Source organism: Pseudorca crassidens, chromosome 6, assembly GCF_039906515.1.
Source record: "Pseudorca crassidens isolate mPseCra1 chromosome 6, mPseCra1.hap1, whole genome shotgun sequence".
NCBI classification, from domain to species: domain Eukaryota; kingdom Metazoa; phylum Chordata; class Mammalia; order Artiodactyla; family Delphinidae; genus Pseudorca; species Pseudorca crassidens.
This window is the reverse complement of record NC_090301.1, coordinates 9,083,664-9,099,115: the sequence shown is the minus strand read 5'-3', so window position 1 is coordinate 9,099,115 and position 15,452 is coordinate 9,083,664. Positions and strand designations below refer to the sequence as shown.

The following is a 15,452-nucleotide window of genomic DNA, read 5'->3' as shown; positions in this document are numbered from 1 at the left end:
AAACCAAACTAATAGCACATACCACACCATGTTGGTGCAGTAGAGATACGTGACCCTCCATTCTCTGAATTAAGTTCTGTAATTTTCATTTCTATCTCATTCTTTGTTTTCTTCCTCTTCTTCACCTCTCTTCTTTTTCCCACCCCTCTCCCATTCTACTAATGTTTTTCTTGTATACTTTATTTCTTTTGTTCATTCTTTTACATCACATCATAAAAAATACTGCTGTTGGGTTTATACAGCACTGTAGAGGTGGCAAGATTTTCCTTCTGGAGTTGAAACATATTCAGATATATTTTGTTTCCATTTCTGCTGATTATTTCTAACACCATATATATATTTAAATATATTATTATTATATGTTATATATATTTTAGAATATAAATAAGTGTAAATAAATATATACTTATATTTTTAGCATCTCTATCATTTTTTTCTCCATACTTATCTTTATCACCTTGTTTATTTCACAGGTTATATTTACCCAAGTCTAAGACTTTTGTTCTCTGAGAGTTTGTGAAATCTCACTGCCATACTTGATTTATTATAACAGTTGGCATGGGTAGTCTAAGCACAGTTGGTTCTTTCTCCTACTTACTTCTTTGTTAAACCTGTTCTCTCAAATAGTTCTTACTGTGCCCCAGGATGAAGTCTTAGATAAGCCCCAGAGTTGTGCTAATCCTTTTCAGCAGCAGTGATATTCTCATTCAGTATTTAAAAGACTGAGCTGATATAATATTAAAACTGTCAACTTTGTAGTGAGCAAGTTGGATAAGGCCAGCCTCTTCTTTCATCCACACTTCCTCTCTAACACCATTCAGTATGTGCTGCTTTTAGCTAATTCAAATTGAGGAGGAAGGAAAGAAGGAAGTGGTAAGGAGCAGGAATGGCCCTCTTACAATAGATCCTTCATGTCTCCCAGAAATGGCAGATTCATGAGCCATATTTGTGGGTTCTTCAGATATTCACTGTCTTTATAGAGACTTTCTCAACTGAAGGTCCCCTGATGCAGGAAATCTAACTGATGGCTTACCACTTCCTTCTTAGTCTCCCAGCTTCTAGGAGGTCCACACCTCTCCTGGGGTCACCTCTTTCATCCAAATGATCCTCCTGGATACAGTATCTCTCAGGAACTAACTGAGCCCCTCCCTTCCCCAGGGAGGCTCGTGAGAACCATGCCTCTTCATGGTCCTATGACCACTGGATGTGGGGTTGGCTCCCAATGCAGTCACCCTCTCTAGACTTTCCAGGTTTGAGTCTTTAAACATCTCTGCCTCCTTCAAGCTCTTAGAGACACAGATTAATCACCTTGAGACTGAAGCCTTCTCACTTGCCTTGAGGGGAGGGGAACACTTAACTTCTATAGCAAGCCTCTGGTGTCAATAAATAGTATTTGGATAGGAAATCCAAGAACAGCCACTCTACTTCCTGTGGGGTATTTGAGTAAGAAAATTCACAAAGAACAATAATTAGCAGGTCTTAAACCCCAAATCTACCAATAAGGAGAACTCTGGTAAGCTGAACTAGACTACTTTTGTATCTTTAATTTATTTGGCCTCAACAGGTTTGATGAAAGGTGAATCAAACAGTGCCAGAGAAAGATAGAGAGGGAAAGAAAATATTTTTTTTTTTGTCTAAGATGTCTATGGTTGATATCTATGAACAGGCCCAAATTGTAGTCCAGGCATTGAAAGAAAAGAAAGAAAGAAAGAGAGAGAGAGAGAGACAGAGAGAGAGAGAGAGAGAGGAAGGAAGGAAGGAAGGAAGGATGGAAGGAAGAAAGAAAGAAAGAAAGGAAGAGAGAGAGAGAAAGAAAGAAAGAAGAAAGAAAGAAAGAGGGCTTCCCTGGTGGTGCAGTGGTTGAGAGTCCGCCTGCCGATGCAAGGGACACGGGTTCATGCCCCAGTCCGGGAAGATCCCACATGCCACGGAGTGGCTAGGCCCGTGAGCCATGGCTGCTGAGCCTGCCCGTCCAGAGCCTGTGCTCCACAGCAGGAGAGGCCACAACAGTGAGAGGCCCACGTACTGCAAAATAAAAAAGAAACAAAGAAAGAAAGAAAGAAAGAAAGGAAAGAAAGAAGAAAGGAAGAAAGGGAGAAAAGGGGGAGGAGGGAAGGAAAGAAAGAAAAACAAAGAAGAGGAGAAGAGAGGAAAGGAAAGGAAAGGGGAAAGGAAATGTGTGCACTTTATGGCCCTGGTTTGGAGATCAACACGTTTGAACATGGCACTCAGGAGATTCACCTGCACAAACCCCACCATCTTTCCACCCACACCTCCTAAATCTGAGAGCATATTCCCCTGACATAGCGTTTCAATCAACACTTTTTTGATATCTATAACCCTAAGGTTTTCTAGGACTTGAAGTTCTATTTCTACAAATTCCCCTTGGGCAACATTTTCTTGGTTAGTTCTTTAAATCCTATTTTTTTGTCCAAACCCATGTGAACAAGGTCTTTGGTCACTTTCATGATATTTTCAGCCTAAAAGCCTTCATTTAGGGCTAAGATGATGGCCTATGTTTTATCTGTGTAGCTCAACATCACATCTCCCTAGACAATCCAAAGTCTTGTGTTACTGCCATTGATTCTGCCTCTCAACCAAAGGAAATCTGCATTGCTTCACTTAATTTTTAATTTCAGGATGCTTCAGTTTCTTCATTGGTAGTGGGGATAGTAAAAATCCCTAAAATAAAGTAGTAGAAGTAAGGGTCTTGTGTTCATGTCTAGCATATAATAAGCAATTAACAACTGTTAGCTCTCATTATTATTATTCTCACAGTGTTCCTTGAGATATAAGGAATAAAACTCTGTCTTAAATTCTTTTTTATTAATGTGGATATAAATGAATTTTTCTTAATGTGAGGGCAAATAAAATGAAATCTAGGATGAACCCAGGTTAACCATCAAAGGCTTAGTAGGTGCAAGACTATGGGTTAATATTTTTTCTTTATGCAGTAAACTTTTGAAAATTTAAAGTAAAATGGAATTTTTGAAAAGCACTATTATATACCATGCAACTTTTCAGCAGTATCTGTTTTATATTTTTCTCAGAAAGAGGGGTAGACATAGAATCGAAATTCTGAGTAACAGAGCCCCAAAGAAAAGAGGCAAACCAAGAAGAAATAAATACACAAATAAAATTTACTAACTGAACATCTAAATTCTCATGCTTTATTCTATGCTTTTGTTAATAGACCTGTTTCTCTAATTACTTTCTGTAGCTACTAACTGTTGAGAAATATATCAGATTTAGTCAGCTTCTAAAACATGACAGGGAGAGAAATATGATATCTCAAACAAGCAACATGACGATGAATCCACAGCCAAAACCCAGGACCCAAGGGCCACTGAAGTGCTGCCTCTGCTGAACTGGTAACTTTTGAGGCTGGAAATAGTAGTAGCCATAAAACACTGTGTAACTCACAAGTGATAAAGATGTCCTGCCTCATGTCCCACCACCCTGAGGTAGTCCTGTAAACTTGGGTCTGTCACTTTGCCTCTTCTGCCTCAGTTTACTCCTCTGTAAAGTGAAATGATAATAAAGAGACTGACTGCCCATCAAGGCCCATCCCAGCTTCATATACAGCTTCACATTCTGTAGATCTACCACTGGACTTGGTAAGGACCATGGACAGCTCTCTCATCGGCATCAAGAACAGGGAGCCCAAGGAGTGTCTTTAATGGATTCCCCAAATCTTTAATGGATTCCTAACATCACTGGCTGGAAGGGCAGGAACAGCAGCTAATCATTCTCAAGTTCATCTTAAGACTCCTTTCTGTGGAGTCAGACTCTGAGTTCCCCGCCCCCCCCCACACCCTCTCATGTAGAGGTAGACCCTCCTTCCGCCCTGAGCAATTTTCAGAAGACAGTAGAACTCCCCTGAGCTTCCCTTCCAGCCAGGAGAAAGCTGCTGTGAAGGAGAAGTGAGGCAAATAAATAAGACAGACCCCATCTCCTGCTAGGCTGCCCCATTGTGATCCTGTTCACGGCTCAGCTAGTCCTTGAATCATACCTACAAATTTGTCAAATTATAGACAAATTACAATCTAAAACTTTTTGTCTGGAAAAACAAATTTGGCTAGAAATTTCCCACTAGAAGAGCAGAAGCAATATATTTTACCACCTGTCAGTAGTGAGTGGTGGCCAACTTGCTTGGGAATGAAGACATTGGATGGTCCTTCTGGAAGGTTAGCACCCTTGCAGCAGCTACCTCGTTGCCCTATGTGGTTCTTTTGGGAAGAGTATCTCTCAAAAATACCCAGTTCAACTCCCATCCACAGGGCCCCCCCACCAGGCCAAGGGAATCATGCTTCTTCATTGATTCCCTTGCTGACTCCTGGCTCAGCCCTTCTCCCACCACAGAACACACTAGCCATGATGTTCACCTTTATATTGGCAAGGATGAGTCTGATAATCTCTCCTTCCCTGATGTCCCAAGGACTGAGGTCCATCTCCTGTGTGGATCCTTTAACATATTTTGTCTTGGCTTGAGGGGAGGTGTCTGACAATTCTCTTGAAAGAAATGTAGCCTCTTTCACAAGACCTGGAGGTGGGGAAGGCCTGTTCCGGCAGAACCAGCCTCACTATCGCTTACCATGGTCTGTGCAACAGGGCTAGACTAACACTTGCTTTAGGATCTAGGCATACTGGGCTCCTATATTCTATTGTTCTTACACACTGCAGACTCTCTGATACTCTGAGGCAACCAAAAGATCACCTAAACATCCTGATATACTATTTTGCCCATAAAGATTAGTTCCAACTATTAAGAAAATTATTTTTAAATGACTTTGAATTTTTCTGACCACATTATTATTTGTAAGAGTTAATGTAGGGTTTTAGTATAGCATTAGTAGTTGTTTATTAAGATGGTAGACCCAAGAATAATTAAATCCTACTTTGTCCAGGCATTTTACTTTCTGGATCTAAGATAATAAAGTGCTGGAGCTCGCTAACACACAAATAACCCCTGTAAAGTTTAGCAGCACTTTGTTCATATGATCTGGTCTCCAGACCAAATTTCTGAGAACTGAGCTGGTGTACAACGAGTTTCTGTTTGTTTGCCATGAAGCTGTTTGTCCTCAACAGGCTTTGATGAAATAGTAGTCTAACTCACCAACTAGTCCCAGAAATATTTAAGCAGAGAGAAACTGAGAGCAAGAGAATGCACATTTGCCAATTAGGGCTACTGTTGGACAGACTCAAGTTATAATTAGAGCTGGGATTTCAATTTCATCACTGCATAGGAAAGGAGAGCAAGGAGAAAGCCAAGAGAACACAAGTGTCTTCTTGTGGGACAGTGGGGCTTGATTCTTGCAGGAAAAGAGAGAGAGAGAATCAGAACTGGCCTTTTCCCACTTCAGCATCAGTGCTGAAGAGGACCGGAGAGGACTGTTTCACCAAGACCCACACCTGTGTGGATAACCTTTTATACCTGGCAACTACTAACTACCATATTTGGTACTGTAATGTTCTTTGAAACCAGTCCATCTAGAGCAATTTTTAAAGAAAGCTTCATCTACTTTCAGGTCTACATTGTTCCCCATTCACTTGTTCCTCTTAGGCCTTCAAGATCATAGCCATGCTTATGATTCTCTTATACAGGTTTAGTAATCTCTCCTCAGTGTACCTCCCTAATACTTTGAATAACTTCCTAAGGATAACATTTTGTAAGGTAGAACATGTTGATCTTGGGGTGTGATTTCTCTTGGGATGAAAATAATTAATAAATGTCTCATGGGGCCATTTTTATTTTGGTGAGATTTTTTTTTTAAACTTGAGTAATTGTTATGGCAAAGTCCCAGAATATGAGATAACATCATCAACCTGAAGGCTTTTTGTGTTTGGTTGAAGGAAATATTCCTTTCCAGCCGCATCTGGTCATAATCTGCTTAAAGGAAAGATTAGTCATGATTGACTTTCTGGAGGGGATTTTCTCCTGGGACCTGCATTACCCAAATTAACACCCCAGGATTCCAGCCATGGGAACAGAATGATGGGCACAGACCTTTAGCAAGAAAGCATCCCTGACTTCCAACATTCAGACACATTTGAATGATGGCAGACCTGAACATGAACATGGACATGATTAACCTTTTTGGACAAAATCAACAATTAAATCAGAAACTACATTTTTCTGAAACATCTCTTAAGTCAACCTTTTGTGCCATCTCTAACCCTACAACTTTTGGAACTTGGTCATCAATTTTATAAGCTCCCCTTCATTGAGCCATTGGGCTAGTTTTTAAGTCCTTGCTCATTTTTGAGACCATTTTTGATACAAAAATCTTTCAAGTTTAGGTTTACAGCAGCTATCTGACCTATAGAGTTGAGCATGAAGCCCCCCTTGAGACCTAACATTACTGCCTTTTGTCTCTGCCTCTTTATCAAAGTAAATCTTCGATGCTTTTAGTTAATTTGCATTTATATCTGTGCATATCAATTTCCTCATCTGTAAGATAAGGATAGTATTAGTCCCTATTTGACTAAGTCCCTAATTTGACTAAATTTGCTCTAAGGATAAAGTAAATTAATAGAGGCAAGGTCTAAGGATAGTTCCTGGCACACAACAAGGACTCAAAAGATGTACAACTTCATTACTCTTCTCACCTTGCTGCTCTGTTGCTTGGGAAACACATAAAACACGGTTTCAGTTTTATTTGGAACGACTTGGAGTAAAAGAAATATAGGATATATCTCAGTTAAACATCATCTTTGTAACTAACCAAGTCTAGACCAGAGTTCCGCAAACTATGGCCCACAGGGCAAATTCAACCCATGAATTGTTTTTTTTTTGCGGTACGCGGGCCTCTCACTGTTGTGGCCTCTCCCGTTGCGGAGCACAGGCTCCGGACGCGCAGGCTCAGCGGCCATGGCTCACGGGCCCAGCCACTCCGCGGCACGTGGGATCTTCCCGGACCGGGGCACGAACCCGTGTCCCCTGCATCAGCAGGCGGACTCTCAGCCACTGCGCCACCAGGGAAGCCCCATGAATTGTTTTGTAAATAATTTTTTATCAGAACGTAGCCACAGTCACATCTTTCCATTTATGAATTGTCTATGGATGCTTTTACAATAAAACAGTAGAGTTGAGTAGTCACAAAGGAGATTGTGGTCCACAATACCTTAAATATTTACTATCTGGCCCTTTACAGAGAAAGTTCCTAACTCCTGATCTAAGCATTTGATATTTTTCTTGAAGTACTAGGTAAACTCCTAAAAAGTGACATTTGAATGGTATTTTTGCAAAACACTACTATTTGCAATGCAATGTTATAAAAAGAGACATTTATGTTACTTTTCTACTTCCTCGGGGAGAAAAACAATCAACACTGGGCCTTTGAAAAGAGGCAGAAAAAGAGGTAAAAATAAGTGATTAATGCAATTTTAATAATTAAACATCTAAATTTTTATCTTATAATCCATATTTTTAGTGATCAATACATTTTCTTAATTGGCTTACAGAGCCGATAGCAAACGTTAGGATAAGTCCTTGGTCTTGGTCAATTTCGACCACATGACAGGATGGTGATAACACGCACTCCATTGATTAGTCAGAAGATCTGCGAGAGACCCCCAGGCCTCCTTGGGCCTCAGCAGGGCTCCTCTCACTGCACTGATAACTTTTGAGGAGGGAAATACAAAGAAAAATATATAAAAGGTATGACTCGCATGATATTTCTCTCGCCCTTGTCTTGCCCATGTAGAGAGCCATAGGCTCCCCACCAAGGGGGACTCTGGGTGGTAACACAAGACCTATGTCCTAATTCCTAAAATTCCTTTGACTGTGTAACTTTGGTTTGTCCACTGTTCTTTCTTGCTTCAATTTCCTCCTCTGTAAATTGGTGGCTGGCAGGTGAATTAGACTGAATGGTCCCCTACACCCACCCCAGCTCTAATAGAACTGACGCTGGAAGGGCTCTTGACAGCCTACCCTCCCCATCCAGAGAGAAGCCCCCAGACCTGTCTAAAGGATCCTCCTCAATGTTGGTCAGAAGGGCTAGAGAAGGTGCTCCTGCTACTGACATTCTTTCTAAGACTTTCAACACCTGCTTCAGAGGAATCAGATGCCAGCACCCTCACCCAAGGATGTACAGAAACCCTCTCCCTGAGCAATGTGCAGTTTCTTCTAGAGCAAACTACCTTCTAGCCACAGAGAAAGCTCACATGAGAGAGAAGTGAAACAGAGAGCAAGGTGGGAAGACAGACACTGCCCCTGCTGGGGGTCCCATTGCAATCTTCCTTTTTTCCCCAGGTGAGCCCTCAAATGGGGAGAAAAAATTAAAAGTTGAGGGTTTTTTCTCCATCTGCATAACTTCAAAGCAATAATATGACTATAAATCTTCCTTCAAATCAGCAGGAGGAAAATTATCATGCAATAGGTAGTTGGGGCCAGCAAGCTTGGGAATCAGATCCTTCCACAAGAGGTTTGTATGTAGGATTTTAGAAGATGGTGGTGGAGGGTGACGTTATCTTTATGTACCTAATCTGCCTAGAAATGTACCTAATTCATGGGGGAAATCCTTCCATTACATTTTAAGTTATAAAGAAGGATCTCAAGATGGGTGAGGAGAGACGGTACACAGTTTTAGAGCAAGGTGGAATGAAGAAACCAATGCTTCCTTGCAGGTCCAAGAATTCCCAAAGAAACAAATATGGATTTTCAGCTTCCTGAACTTCCTGTGACTTGTGGTGAGGCGAAGGGGATTTTATACAAGGAGAAAATGAAAGAAGGTGGGCTTCGTGGTCTTCTAAACTTTTCAACTGGAAAGCTCCCATGTGTATAATATATTATACAGGGGGTAGACACCTGTATTGGGGGTCTCTAGGTTTGGTGCCTCACTAGGAGGACTGAAAGGACTCAGCATACAGTTGAACTCATGGCTGTGATTTATTAAATTGAAAGGATACAAAGCAAAATCAGCAAAGGGAAAAGGCCCATGGTACAGGTGTCAGTTTCCAAGAGTCTTCTCCCAGTCGGGTCACCAGGACACACTTAATTCACCAGCAGTGAATTGTAACAACACATGTGAAATGTTGTCTGCCAGGGAAGCTGCCCTGAGCCTGAGAGTCCAGGGTTTTTATCAGGGGTTAGTTACATAAGTACCCCCTGCCTAGCACATGCCAGAATTCCAAACTCCCAGACGGAAGGCAGGTGTTCACATAAACCATACTGTTTGTATAAACAGTTAAGGCACAGTGAGCTACTCTTCAGTTCTGGGAGTGGTGAGACCCCTCCCCAAATCCAAGTTCCCAGATACCAGCCAGGCGCCAACCTTGCAAGCAGACGTTCTCAAGAAAGCAGCCTCAGTTCTGTTCTGTTAGCTCTTTTCCACACAGCATCCCAGATAGGCTGGAGGAAAGATGGCATTCCCACTCTTTTAAAATTAATAAACATTAGCCTACCAGGCCATCTCCACTTTCCCCCAAGGAAAAGGTCCACAGGTGCCCATCCAGCCCCCAATACAGGGGCAAGTGCTTCAATAACAGAATGGAAGATGTACACATTTGAGAAATGCAACAGCAACCTTCACAGCCACATTCCCTATAACATCTGTATGGCCTTGTGCTAACTGGGAGAAGCACAAGATTTAGACCCAGAAGACTGGGATTCGAGTTTCAGCTGTACCAAGAGTGTCTATTTTGTATGGGCCAAGTTACTAAGTCTCTCTCATCCTGAACTGTCCTCTACAAAATGGAAATAATAATAAAACTTTCCTCACCATATTATTATGAGAAAAAAACAAGATAACAGAAAAGTTTGCAAATTACAACTGTTAAAGTACAGTACAAATGTTCATCTACCATAATTGATTCCCTCCTCCCAAAATATGGTGCTTTAGGTACCGAGAAGTATAAATGTTTTCCCCATGATTGTATAGCATATATATAATTTAACTTTTCCCACTTGATAACATTTCTACAATTGCTTTTAACAAAAAATAGCTATGAGCCCAAAATATTATTGCAATAATTGATTGCCATTCACTGGCTGATCAACTTTTGTACAGGACAAGGCAGACATGGCTGTGGTGACAGTTGCCACACTGCCCCATGTGTGACCTCATCTGCTGCCTCAGAAACTCAGCCTGGCTCTATCCCGGGTCTCAGAGAAGGGAAGGGAAAGAATCTTGCCTATTCTTCAGAGTCCTCCATTTTTTTCTCTTTTGAATATAGTGAAATATTTTTTTAAAGTAAATGTTGGTAGTAATCACTGTCCTTCTCATTGCATGAGGGTCAGAGTATGCACACAGGGCAGGAAGTCTGCTCCTGCCCTCCCCTTTCGGACGGCTGTAGAGCCCCAGAGAGGGGACTCAGCTATCCTGCTGTAGATTATGAACCCAAAACGAGTAGCCCAGATTCACGTGGCGGGAGGTCAGGTTCTGGGGTATTCACAGTTGGGGGCACACCCTGGCCACAAAGGGAGCTCAGCTTGTCTTGGTCTCACAGGCACCTCGGAGAAGTGTATAAAGGATGCACATGAAAATTGGTTCACCCTCAGGGAATTTGAAATTGAAGGAAACCACGAAGCGTCCAAGAACTGGAAGCTGAGTGTGCGCTGCGGGGGATGGCCCCTGAAAACCTTGATTCAGGTATTCTAGTGACAAAGTGCTACAATAAAGGATTTAGTGCCACAAGTCATCAACTTCCAGCTTTAGCAGAATTTCCAGAAAACCATCATGACGCCCCTTGCCTGGGTCACATGCGCATATTATCACTAACATTCCATGTGGCTGTTATATTTGCTGGCTTACATTACAGCTTAATCCTCTAAGTGCATAAACTCTTACACTTAAAAAATTTTTTTTAATTTTTATACAATTTTTAAAGGCTACTTTCCACTTACAGTTAACAGTTATTACAAAATATTGGCTGTATGTTGTACAATACATCCTTGAGCCTATCCTACACCCAATAGTTTATACCTCCACTCCCCCACCTCTATGTTGCCTCTCCCCCCCTCCACACTGGTAACCACTAGTTTGTTCTCTATGAGTCAGCTTCTTTTATGTTATATTCACTAGTTTGTTATATTTTTTACATTCCACATGTAAGTGATATCGTACAATATTTGTCTTTCTCCATCTGACATATTTCACTTAATGTAATGCCCTCCAAGTCCATCCATGTTGCTGCAAATGACAACATTTTGTTCTTTTTTATGGCTGAATAGTATTCAAACTCTTACATTGTTGAAGGTAGGACAGTAAATTATGGCCTTGGCACTGCCACTAATAATTGCCACTGGGTAATTTGGTCACAGGAAAGTAAACTAAATTTGGCGTGGGAGGGTCTTAGACTTTTGGAGGGGGCCAATGTTGAAAGTAACAATAATAGAACTATGTGTCTGAAAATAATATATCAGAATGAGTGTTTTCTGGATAGCCACCTGAAATTCATTCTTGAAAAATAATATTTTTAAATGAATTTAAAAATATCTCTTTGGGGCTTCCCTGGTGGCGCAGTGGTTGAGAGTCTGCCTGCCGATGCAGGGGCGCGGGTTCGTGCCCCGGTCCGGGAAGATCCCACATGCCGCGGAACGGCTGGGCCCATGAGCCATGGCCGCTGAGCCTGCGCGTCCGGAGCCTGTGCTCCGCAACGGGAGAGGCCACAACAGTGAGAGGCCCGCGTACCGCAAAAAAAAAAAATATCCCTTTGGTTCTCATCTCGGCCCCTGATGTGGACAAAACGGGCCGGGTCTCTGTCACAGATGAACCCATGCCTTCTGACTCTGTCATGTGCCCCAGATGGTCCTTCCTTGTGCCACTCTAATGATGAGCAAATATTTATTGAATACATCTAAAGCCACAGGGACTGTAAGGTGTGGCCCCCAGCCCCTAACCAGGAGGAAGGCTGCACGTTTATAAGCATAGGATTGCACAGCTCATAGATGCCATAATGAGATTCTCTGGCAGGAAGAGATGCAGAAGCTTAGGGGAGGGAAGTTCATTTCTGTCTTTGAGGTTGAGGACAGTTTCATGGAACAGTTTGCACTGAGCTGGGTCTTAAAAGAAGAATAGTTCTGACAAGCAAAAATGTCATAATAAGGAATTCTATATAGAAAGGATGGCATGAAAATCCTCCCCAGGAGTGTCAAGAAGTTGTGGGTTATAAGACTCAATACATGAGCTGGGCTGATTGTGGAGGTCCTGCGGCCCCAGAAAGGAGGCTGAACCCTTCATTTAATCATGGAGGAATTGTTGGAGGTTTGGGTTAGGGACTGACAAAGTTGAAAGAGTGTTTTAGAGGTATGAATCTGATCAAGGAATGCAAGATGGATAAGAGGGTAGAGTGCTTTAACCCATGGAGACCTCAAATGACCTTCACCACCTTTCTGCCTGATCCACCCCATTCGACCTGCAAGGCCCAGCTCAAACAGCACACTCTGTGCTGAAGTCCTTTAAAATTCACTGAATTTGTTTCCTATTGCTGCTATAAAAAATTCCCACAAACTCAGTGCCTTGAAACCATGTAAATCTATTATCTTACAGTCCTAGAGACCAGAAGTATGAAATCAGTTTCACTGGACTCAAGTCAAGGCGTCGGCAGGGGTGGTTCCTTCTGGAGCCTTCCAGGGAGAATGTGTTCCTCCCCTTTTTCAGCTTCTGGAAGCAGCCTTCATTTCCTGGCTCGTGGCCCCTTCCTCACATCACTCCAACCTCTTCTTCTGTCAACATATCTCCTACTACTCACTCTGACCCTCCTACCCACTCTTGTATGGACCCTTGCGATTACATTGGCCCTACCCAGATAATCAGAATCATCTTCCATTTCAAGCTCCTTCATTTAATTACATTAGTAAAGTTCCTTTTACCATGTAAGTTGACATATTCATGGGTCGGGGGATTAGAACAAATTCATGGGTCGGGGGAGCATTATTTAGCCTACTATACTCACCCATCTCTGGATCCCAAAATACTCCATGAGAGCACAGTTTACACTTTATCATCCTTACCCCACTATATGACAGGTTTTTCCACTTGTCTCCCCGAAGGCCTGGATACCTTTGTGTGTCCAAGGCCACTGATGGGGTCTGCCAGCTGTCAATCACTCACCAGGTGTGTGCCAATGGAGCTATAGCACGCAAGGTATAAAGATAAAAGCTAGAGGGGTACTGGGAGAATGGAAAGGAAGTGGTGGGTGTAGACACGGTTGTAAAGGAAAATCTGGCAAAACTTTCTAAGGAGAGCAAGAGAGAGGATGCAGTTTTTAAAGCTGGCTTTAAAGCTGAGTCTGGATAACAGAGAGCACCATGTTACAGACTTGGAGAGGAAGGTTATTTTCCATGAAGGCCCCTTGAGTTTATGTTGATAATGGGACATGAGGGGAAGGTAGTGGAATTACCGATCTCACAAAGTAGAAACAAGGACCCATCACAGCATGAATCTCATTTTTCTTTCAGGAAGGATTTCTACGAGACCCATCAAGAAAAAGAAAAAAGGTAATTATCACAGGACCTTCTGGCCATGTCTCATCTACCACATTGTTGACTTTCTATCTCTCTGGCTTTATTTTATGGTTTCTAAATTAACCAATTATGTTGAAACTTGATTTTATAATATGGTGTTTTTTACACTTGTTACTTCCAAACATTTCAGCGTGTGCGGCCAGGACTTCTTTGAGCATTAAAACATTTGAGATAGAGGTGCAGGGGTAATCCTTAAAAATATATAATGAGGCAGAACTGACCTTGTACATTTGTTTTAGAAAAATATGTGAATGGCATACGGTAAGTCCCCAACATACGAACCTTCAAGTTGCGAGCTTTCAAAAATGCGAACGTGCGTTCGCACGTCCAATCACTTAAGTTAGTTCCCATGTCTGGTGTACATTGTAACGTGCACGCATCCTCTACAAGTGGTTGTGCTTTTGTGTACTTTACTGTACAGGACTGTAGAGAGTACAGTAGTACAGTGTCTTTATTTCAAGCTCAGGTTGTCCGAAAGCAAGTGTAAAAGCAGTGGTGATGTAGCTGGTACTGCTAGGAAGACCCAGGAATTGAAGGCCCAGAGGAAGGACAGAGAGAGGCAAGAGGAAGAAGTAACTGAAGAACCGAAGAGATTCACAACGTAGGAAATGGCAAGGGGATTTTCTTCATTTGAAGAGGCGCTGTTAGTTTTTGAGGTGCAGGCCCGAATGTAGAACGTTACGTGAGCCTGTGCTCCGCAACGGGAGAGGCCACAACAGTGAGAGGCCCGCGTACCGCAAAAAAAAAAAAAAAAAAAAAAAAAAAAGTTTTCTTTACTTTTTGTGTTTGTTTTTTATGTATTATTTGTGTGAAAAGTATTATAAACCTATTACAGTACAGTACTGTATAGCCGATTGTGTTAGTTGGGTACCTAGGCTAACTTTGCTGGAATTACAAAGGCACTCTCGGAATGGAACTCTTACTATACTGTCTTTTTTTTTTTTTTTTTTTTTTTTTTGGAGTATAGTTGATTTACAATGTTGTGTTAGTTTCAGGTGTACAGCAAAGTTAATCAGTTATACACATGCATATATCCACTCTTTTTTTTAAGATTCTTTTCCCATATAGGCCATTACAGAGGGCATACTATCTTAAAATTAGACATAAAAGATGGAGTTGGAGCTGGAAAAGTATGATTTTGAAAGGCACAAAAAAGTACATTTAATGACTATTGCTTTTGCAACACTGATTTTATTTTCATTGGTTTTTCTGGGTTCTAGCTTTAATGAAATAAGAATTGAGCAAAATGGAAACATCTCATGGTCACTCTAGCTAACCTATTATAGACCTAATGTAGAATCCCCCTTTGGAACGGATATATAGCCATATGTCACCTGGTAAAGCAAAAAAACAAAACCTCTCCTTCACATGCACACACACACTTATGCTAAGTCCTTTTTCAAGGGAAACTTTATTTCCTTTATGGAGATGACCCTTTAGAGAATAGAGTGATTGGGAAGCAGGTGTGCCCTGTGGGAGAGGCTGCTGACCTGGAAAGCTCTTTCCTTTGTGTAGAGGCCCTTTGGCCCCAACAGAGGGGCTTTGCAGACTGCAGTTCCATCTATGAAGGCAAATTCTCTCTCCTTCAAAGTAGTGAAGTTCATGGACCAGTGGTTTCTATGCTGTGTGGATTTCAGGGAAGGCAGTCAGATAGTTGATGTCTTCCTCTCCAAGACAGGGTGTGAGAGAGAACATGTGAAGTGAAAAAAGGAAATAGAAAAACTTCCATTTTCCTGACTTCCAACAGCAGTGACCTTGGTCATCTCAGTCAAACCAGGAAGTCGAGGTCTTCACAAAGCTGGTTTCTGGGGCTACCAGCTCAACTGACTTTATGCTAAAGACTCAGTAACTAAGCTCTGCATCCACTGGGTTTTCTGAAGAAAGAGATGCTATTAAGGCCAAATGTTTCTGCCCAGTCCTAGGGAGTCAAGGGTAATTCAGTCTGGGTTAATCAATTGAGTTGACCGTCTCCCACCCTTTATCA

General features: G+C 41.8%; 1 protein-coding gene and 1 long non-coding RNA gene across 3 annotated transcripts in view; one reads left to right on the top strand and one right to left on the bottom strand.

The window, feature by feature from the left end:
• LOC137226119 (uncharacterized) overlaps positions 1–15,452 on the bottom strand; it is a 38,335-nt gene that overhangs the window by 13,406 nt on the left and 9,477 nt on the right. The window lies entirely within an intron of this gene.
• The window catches only part of SP100 (SP100 nuclear antigen), an 87,667-nt gene that overhangs the window by 65,596 nt on the left and 6,619 nt on the right, over positions 1–15,452 (top strand). Inside the window, exons 12-15 of one of the 2 annotated variants that reach the window (XM_067740276.1) lie at positions 7,315–7,361; positions 8,629–8,733; positions 10,450–10,592; positions 13,403–13,441. In XM_067740276.1, coding sequence (XP_067596377.1) covers positions 7,315–7,361; positions 8,629–8,733; positions 10,450–10,592; positions 13,403–13,441 — 334 coding nt within the window. The remainder of the gene's footprint in view (positions 1–7,314; positions 7,362–8,628; positions 8,734–10,449; positions 10,593–13,402; positions 13,442–15,452) is intronic. The other variant, XM_067740277.1, reaches the window with a different exon arrangement.